Consider the following 9,183-nt stretch of genomic DNA (forward strand, 5'->3'; position numbering starts at 1 on the left):
ACACATACTTACACACGTATATTACTCTTGTATTTAATGAGTACACCTCACCATGAAGTACCAGATGTTACACATTCATAAGAGTATTATAGTGTACTGAATGTTATCTGAAGTACCCATACCACATTATGTACAGAATAATTGTGATATATATCTTAATATATCTTATTATACTTATGCATAATAAGATATATTCTATTATTACCACCTGAACACCATTGTTATTAAAGATCTCGACTATTATTTGAGAAGCCACCTAATTTTACAGGATAACTGGACTGGAATTCACTTTGACAAACAGGCTTGCTAGATGCTAGAGGGGGTTGGGGTCAATAGATTGACCTAGTATTCTCTAGAGTTATCTTCACTTAATAGATGTATTTTGTAACAGTATCTTCCGCTTAATTTGTCAGATGCATTGCACAAAATTATGAAAATGGATAACACAATTATTTTCATTGCTAACAATATTTCTGCAGTGTAGTTAGAAACGTTAATCCTGCGGGTGATCTCATGATATACTGAGGGTTTTCTTAAGCATTGATTTAGGTGTTTGTCAAATTCACTTTATTTTAAGCTGTCAAAGAAAGTTGCATTCCTTATGGACTGAGCTAACCTGGTCAGTGTGAAGGACCACATGAATAGTTACAATACATTAAGGACAGCCAAATCGCTTGTTCTCTATTCTATCATCTTCGGGTCATTCAGTTTTCCCTAGAGACTTTGTTAATATATTGGAAACCCGAAAATACTCCTCGAAGAATGCTGTCTGAGCGATAGTTGAGGCTTCTGGTAAAATGAATCTGCCCGCACCAATGGTTTATTAGTTCGATACAATTTCACATTTGGAAAATTTAAGGACGAATCCCAAAGACGAATCACATGACCTCTTCCCTGGAGGTCCAGCACTAAGTATATTGTGTCTACATGGAAAATTTTAGTGGTACAAGCATTTATTGACAAATTTTGTTAAATAAAAGAAAGAATTTCACCAGGTATTTATTTTTTTGCTTTCATTGATTATTATCATATCAATAAATAGAATCAATCGAGTTTAAATGTATTGTTTAACTTAAACATGGAAAGGAGCTAATGTGTGCGAAATCTGGGGTTTAGTGTACTGGGATGAGTCAAGAAATCGTAATGACACGATTGCAAATAAACCATACCCCCGGCCGGGATTGAACCCGCGGTCATAGAGTCTCAAAACTCCAGCCCGTCGCGTTAGCCACTAGACCAGCTAGCCACAATAAGATTCATCCAACTAGGTATATTTCTACACCATAGGAAAGTTAGCACAGGCACCTCTGTGACCACAAATGCAAGTTTTTACAGACGAATCTCCAGCTAGCGTGGCCGTGACGAACTCTAGCTCAAGTCCCTTCACTGCCGTCAACATGACTAGCTGGCTAGCTGGTCTAGTGGCTAACGCCACGGGCTGGAGTTTTGAGACTCTATGACCGCGGGTTCAATCCCGGCCGGGGGTATGGTTTACTGGGATGAGCCCTTGTAGGTTACAGCTGACTTGGAGTTTGTTCGTCTAACCATAAACAGGAGGAGGAGGTGGGGCGTAGACGGGTGCAGGAGTAGGTGCGGTGTAGACAGGTGCTGGAGGAGCTGGGGTGTAGACGGGTGTAGGAGGCTTGACCTCACCCTCGTAGGTCACTACGGCTACATAACCACCTTCGCCATCAACAGTGTAAGTCACCTTCTGCACACGACCGTCAGCAAGTAGCACATAATAGGAACCCTCAGTGTGGCCTCCATCACGAGTTTCCTGGTGACCGAAGTCGTTGCTGGATTTGTCGTCCTTCACTAGCCAGTTTAATTTGTACATTGCAGGAGGCTGCGAGAACAGTGACATATTAATATGTGCATCACCGTAATCATTATAAAGACCCTCTAGCCAGAGTTATGCAATAATGAGGTAGAATACTGTTCACACAAACTGCCAAAACACTAAGTATTGGCTGATCAATGTGCCATATTATTCCAGACCAAAGAAAAAAAATCAAACGTTACAAAAGGAACTGTTTTTCTTAGATTCCAGCTCATTTCACCAGGTAATTTTTGTTACTGTGCCTCGACATAAATTCTAGTACAAAATGAAATTTCGTATAATCATAAATAAACCCCAGCACTTGACTAATGAGTTGAATAACTAAAGCTGAAAAAAGACACAAAATACAAACACCAGGACATGTTATGTGAAACGTTTCCGTCCTGAGAGCATAGTCACTCCAAAACTGTATGAAAGTAAAGCAAATTATCAACAATTATTTGACTCAGTATCACTGCAACTTGTCACATGGTATCGTATGAAGACATGAACAGGAAATTATTCACGAGTTCCCTTTGACATTATGTGATTTGGCTTCCAAGAGTGATTTGACTCCCGAATAACCTGATTATAGCTCATTAACCTCAGGAAACTACTTGTGGCCAGGTTACTCTTGGAAGTGAGGTCACTACTGAAGGTCAAGTCATGCCTCGACTAGTGGGAGACTTGTTCAGTGACAGCTCCACAGTTCTGGATGCTGGATGTTACTCACCTCGGGAGGGGGGCTAGGCTGACCGTAAATTGGTGCTGGAGCTGGAGGTGGTGGTGGCACAGGAAGAGAATAGCCGTTGACAGGGGCTTGAGGAGGGAGGTGATTAGGAAGGGCTACGGCGACCACCACCAAAGCGGCAGTAGTTACAACCTGTAAAAAACATATGTAAAAGCTAGCACAACATTTATGTGAAAATATTTGCGTCTTATGCGTGTTGCTCACGCATAAGATGTAAGTTTAGGTGTCAGTGTGTCCACCAATGAATTACTGTACCTTGAAGTACATGTTTGGAACAGAGGAGAGTTTAAACTGATACCAAAATGAGATGCTGCCTCCTTATATACCCAAGGCTTAAAGTCATGACGTCACTACCTTGAAATGGTAAAGAGGGACAGCATCCTTCGTGATGCCATTTGACCCATTACGATAGTTAGGGAGACATAAGTTATACTATTATTATGCCTCTGGGATGCATCCAGCATCCCTTGTGTAGTGTAGACTATGTTGCTGCATCAAAGATAGCTGCAAGATTTTTTGAGGGTCTGATAACCAATGTTTCTCCCTGACAAGGACTTGTGGCATGAAGACATCTGGTGAGCTGCTAGACACATTACCTCTCTCTCACGCTCGGGATCCTTCCTCGGATCTGCATGCCAAAGCTGCCTACCCCAACTTTCTCAAGGCCAAGGTAACATAGACATATGGACGTCTCTTTACATCTAATAATACTTTTCTCCTAGAATCAGTATTTAGTCTTCCAGACGTGCATTTGTCAACACATTTTACTTGTTGATCAGGACAAGTAGGGCTGTAAAGTAAGTCACTGTTATTAATAACTGGTTGATCTTGTGGATACTCGGTGGCAGAGTCCATCACAGAGACCTGTTCACTGCTCTGTAGCATGGCTGATGAAATGCTCCAATTATAACTTTGTGTGTACATATGGCAATTTATTATTATTATTATTATTATTATTATTATTATTATTATTATTATTATTATCATTAAATTGTTATTATTATTATTATTATTATTATTATTATTATTATTATTATTATTGGCGTTGCTGTTATTATTAATATTATTGTATATTATTATCATTATCTTATTATTATTTGTAAACTATTATTACTGATAGTTTGTGGAATCTTACAGCAGCCAAGTGATGTGATTCACATCAGTGTTGAATGAATGCCCAAGTTGACGCTTGTTACATTAGCCTTTCCTTACTCTACCCTCAGATATATCCATCATATTCTTGCCGTTTCGTGAACTAACGTTTTATGGATTGTAGAGTTTTGTTTTTTTTTAAGTTAAATCGAGGTATCGCCGAGCAGGTTCTGCTGACAGGTAATTCAACTTGGGATTCCAATTCTCGGTACGGCCAGTCGTCGGTAAATCTATAAGATCTAAATAACCAAGATTTTCCCCTTTCAAAATATCTGGTTGAGAAATCTAAGAAAATTTGGTTAGCTAAAAGGGCACGTGTGCAATTAATGCGACATTTTATTGTGGCAACGTTTCGCTCTCCAGGAGTTGTGTCAAGTCGCTACAAACAATACCTGGACACAGAAGGTATATATATCACATAAGTTGCATTTGTGTCCTTTTACCTAACATACTGTGGGTAATTCTAGCACCATTATTACCAAGAAAATTTTATTCAGAGCAATCTTGGTTCCCCATCCAGTCGAAATGCCAATGCTTCTCCACTACCATAGGAAGAGCTTTGCACCAACGGTAAGCTTATTACTGTTGGTGTTTTCTTCAGTTGGCCCTCATTTGCTTACTTTCTGAGTAACATTAGAGCTTGCAGCTCTCTTGATTAGCTTAGACTCTCTTGATAAACACTGTTCATTCTCGTAGAGTCATCCTGGGTAAAAGAATATCGACACATTTAAGTGATCTGGTGAAATTTCTGTATCTAAGCTGGAATCCACACTCAGAGGAATGAGCCATGACCTGGTGTTGTTACTAATGCGTGGGTTAAGCTGAGTGTCAACTCTAGTGAACTAGCGACATTCAGATATAATGACCGCTCATCATATAATTAAACAGAAATTAATGGTGGCCTATAGTGACGTCTCAAATATCGCACACCAAATCCCCAGGTAGAGGAACACCTGGGGCGCCTAAGTCCATAGTCCCACCTCGTCCATTAAGTAGACTTCCATGCATAATCTTGTGCAAGGTGGTTAGGTACCTAATTAACTAAAGTACAGTGGTGTTGGTATAGAGATTAATGAGAGTCGGTCCCAGAACTGGTCAAGTGTCATTTATCACACGCCTCTTAAGTACCTCCCTGTCAGTCTGCGCTCCAGCCAGTGACTGTGCTGAATTATTCTGCCTGGTAATGGACAAGATATCATCAAAGACATAATATTGGTAAGTAGTCAGTGTCCGGAATACTTGGTTTGACATACACGTTGTGAAGGAAATGATCACCAAGTCTATTCGATATCCGTGGGGAGGCCTCTAGATGATAAAGCTGGCTCTAATTAACATAGTCAAACATACACACATAGAGCAATTCCTCCACATCCTGAAAACACGGAAATTCTTCCCAAAGAAAGCTCTGAGTGAGAGCAACAACTGAGGCTTCTAGTACGATGGCTCTCCCTGCAGCAGTGATAGACTGGTTGTTTAATCTTGCTTCACATTTTGAGGGTTTTAGGACGAGTTACAAGGTCTTTCCCTGTGACTTCATCTGTGGAAGTCTGCTTCCATGTATATTGTGTTTGTTTGTAAAATATTAGAGGTACAAACATTTATCCAAAATTAGGTGTTAAATATAAGCAAGGACAATTTCAATAGGCATTTATTTTTCATTTACATTGATTACTGCCATAATAATAAATAGAATCAGTCAAGGTGTCAGTGCTGATCTGTAAGAGATCTGGGTTTAGGGTATTGGGACGTGCCCTTCTAGGCTACAGTTGCTGAAATATGATGCTTGCTTATTTAGCCATAGACAGGAGGAGGAGGAGGAGGAGGAGGAGGAGGAGGTGGTGGGGAGTAGACAGGTACTGGAGGAGCTGGGGTGTAGACGGGTGTGGGAGGCTTGACCTCGCCCTCGTAGGTCACCACGGCTACGTAACCACCTTCACCATCAACAGTGTAAGTCACCTTTTGCACACGACCGTCAGGAAGTAGCACATAATAGGAACCCTCAGTGTGGCCTCCATCACGAATTTCCTGGTGACCGAAGTCGTTGCTATAGTCCTTTACTAACCAGTTGAAGTCGTACTTTGCAGGAGGCTGCAACAACAGTAGAACATAATTATGTACATCACAATTATCAACGTAATTATATATATATATATATATATATATATATATATATATATATATATATATATATATATATATATATATATATATATATATATATATATATATATATATATTAATAGAATTTGGGAAGAATTTAATAATACACTGGACAAATAATTTTTAAATTTTTCTTGGGTAGAATAGCTTGGGGGTGAGTTGTGCAAAGGACCTTTCCAAGTTGGCTCACAGCGTCACGTGTTTAACCGTTGTGGGATCTGATAGTGAGGTGCTGGCCGGACCCCTTATATTATATGCTTCACTTTCATAGTTCCTTGATAATGTGAGTAGTCACGAAAGCGCTTGGAATTTCTCTATTCTTTCAGAGTGGTTGTTTTGCATATTTTGAAATCACCTGTTTACTGTGATCTTATTGCATATATATATATATATATATATATATATATATATATATATATATATATATATATATATATATATATATATATATATATATATTCAACAAGTCGGCCGTCTCCCACCGAGGCAGGGTGACCCAAAAAAGAAAGAAAATCCCCAAAAAGAAAATACTTTCATCATCATTCAACACTTTCACCACACTCGCACATTATCACTGTTTTTGCAGAGGTGCCCAAAATACAACAGTTTAGAAGCATATACGTATAAAGATACACAACATATCCCTCCAAACTGCCAATATAACAAACCACTCCTTTAAAGTGCAGGCATTGTACTTCCCATTATATATATATATATATATATATATATATATATATATATATATATATATATATATATATATATATATATGCGTGTGTGTGTGTGTGTGTGTGTGTGTGTGTGTGTGTGTGTGTGTGTGTGTGTGTGTATGTGTGTGTGTGTGTGTGTGTATGTGTGTGTATGTGTCTAACCTAAGAACATAATAACTGTGATATCAAACTACTGATTATTTGACTGTGATGTACTTTGTCACTTTATCTCAGGCGTTATATAAGTTATATCCAAGAATACCTCCTGAACTCAATTATATAAGGTGCTACTGTTGTATCCAATGAGGTTTTATGTAAATTCAGCTCGTGTCACCAGGTAACTTTACTACTGTGCTTCTTTATATGTGTTTGCAGGGGTTGAGTCTCAACTCTTGGTCCTGCTTCTCCTGCATGAGTCCTGGCATAACTAGTCTAAAAGCTATTCATGAAATCTGCCTCAATCACCTCGCAGTCAATGTCGTTCCACTTCCTAACCACTCTGAAGCTGAAGAAATATTTCCTTACAATCCGATGGCTCACTTGTGTTTTTAACTTCCGCTGTACCCTCGTGTTCCTTTTTCCCGCCTCTCGAGCAATCTGTCCCTATCCACTCCATTAATACTTTTCAGTGTAATGTACGCTATTTTCATGTCTCCTCCGGTCATTCTCCTTTCAGCTTTTGCTCTTTTAGCCTCTCTTCATAGCTCATACCTCCTTTGCTCCAGAGATTATTGGGTTGTTGTTCACTTCGCGCAATATGCTCAGAACGTCTCACACCGAGATCCTTCTCCTTAAGTAAAGTTTGCAGCGTTTCTCCCTCAGGCTTTTATTCTCTTTCTGGTCTCTTTTTATTCCCCTCTACAATTTCATCACTTTACATTTTCTGGAATAAAATTCTAACATTCGTTTATCAAACTAGTCCTGCAACTTGTCCAAATTATTTTCCAGACTGTTCTGGTGCTGTCCTGTTTGTGCTTTACTTTGCTATGTCATCTGCAGCAGGGATACCTCTGACCTTATGTTTCACGTCATGTTATTTACGTACATAAAAGAATTGTATCGAACCCAGTGCTGATCCTTGTCGAACCTCACTCGTCACACACTGTCTTTCTGAAAACTCTTCCCGTACATTCACTCGTTGTTTCCTTTCTGTCAGGTATATCTCGATTTACTGTAGTGCCTTCATTCTTCTGCTTCTTCGATAAGATTTTTGTCCAGTCTCTTGTGTGGCACCGTATCAAAGCAATTAAACCGTCCAAAAATATACAGTCCACCATTCTCTCTCTCTCTCTCTCTCTCTCTCTCTCTCTCTCTCTGTTACTTTCCTTCATGTTACCTTATCACAGAACTCTAGCAGTTTGAGAACAGGAAATTTACAAGGTTCTGGTTGTTGTTCATGTATTTTCTATTATAATAACGTAAAACTATAAAAATTAAATTAATTTTTGAGGGCAGCGTCACTGCAGCACATCACACAGCTTCGTCAGTTGAAGTGAGTGGGGTGTATATCAAATATTCTTTTAGTCACAGTATGACCTGACCTAGATAAGTAAATTCACTAAATGACCTGACTACCAGGTCAAAAAATCTACGAAAAAAATTATTGAAATGTACCTATTTCGACTCCTACTTCCTGACCTCCATTAACTTCACATCTTCTGCAAACGGGGACACTTCTGAGTCTGTTCCTTCCTTCTTGAGAACAAGATGATCAGGAGGTCAGGAAGTAGCAGTCGAAACACGTATATTGGGCAAAAAATTACCTTTCAAAACTATCCCCAGCCTTTCTGCCACACGACCTACAAGGGTCTTACGATGGGTACTACATACTCCTTACGTGTCTCTGTCAAATATTCTGTGCTCCTGTGACATGTCTTAATGATACTGGCTAGTGGCTGGTACTCACCTCTGGAGGGGGGCTGGGTGGACCATAAGTTGGAGGTGGTGGTGGGGGTGGAGGTGGTGGAGCTGGTGGACCATAAGTTGGAGGTGGAGGTGGTGGCGGGGGTGGAGGTGGTGGAGGGGGTGGAGCATAAGTTGGTGGTGGAGGTGGTGGCGGGGGTGGAGGTGGTGGAGCATAAGTTGGTGGTGGAGGTGGTGGCGGGGGTGGAGGTGGTGGCGGGGGTGGAGGTGGTGGGGGAGGCAGAGCATAGCCTGTGGTGGGGGCTTTGTCTGGGAGGGGATTAGGACGAGCTACAGCGACCACCACAAAAGCGGCAACAATTATAACCTGCAAAATACAACATAATAATTACTCTCAGAATATATATAGAAATCTCCACAGCGTCTTGTGCGCATCATCACTTTGTATTAGGAATCAAACCCACCTGACACGAAGTTTGAGTGTTGATCAGTATATTAACATAGTTATATAAATCAAGAAAGACCAAAACACTTCAGTTGCTGTACCTTGAAAGCCATGTTAGAAGACTAAGGTGTGAACTGATGCCCAGCGAGGGATGCTGTCTCTTTATATACCCCAGGATCTTCACACAATATTATGACGTCACAACCTTGAGATGGTAAATAAGCATTCCATCTTTTGTGACGTTTTATGCACAACAATAATTACATTCTTTTCCTCCTTGTTT

The 9,183-nt window shown here is 40.0% G+C and overlaps 1 protein-coding gene across 1 annotated transcript; it reads right to left on the bottom strand.

The window, feature by feature from the left end:
- Nucleotides 1-1,499: 1,499 nt before the first annotated feature.
- Nucleotides 1,500-2,850, bottom strand: LOC138854851 (cuticle protein 7-like). The gene is made up of 3 exons (XM_070100207.1): nt 2,826-2,850; nt 2,553-2,702; nt 1,500-1,846 (listed from the first exon to the last, which is right to left on the bottom strand). Exons 1-3 carry the CDS (start codon nt 2,835-2,837, stop codon nt 1,541-1,543), a joined length of 468 nt encoding a protein of 155 aa, XP_069956308.1. The 5' UTR covers nt 2,838-2,850; the 3' UTR covers nt 1,500-1,540.
- Nucleotides 2,851-9,183: the final 6,333 nt, after the last annotated feature.

The sequence above is a fragment of the Cherax quadricarinatus genome, chromosome 72 (assembly GCF_038502225.1).
Source record: "Cherax quadricarinatus isolate ZL_2023a chromosome 72, ASM3850222v1, whole genome shotgun sequence".
NCBI lineage: Eukaryota > Metazoa > Arthropoda > Malacostraca > Decapoda > Parastacidae > Cherax > Cherax quadricarinatus.

Coding starts and splice junctions, on each gene's coding strand:
- LOC138854851 (XM_070100207.1), bottom strand. Junction 1,847..2,552: donor AGCCTAGCCCCCCTCCCGAG/GTGAGTAACATC, acceptor CTGTTCTCGCAG/CCTCCTGCAATGTACAAATT.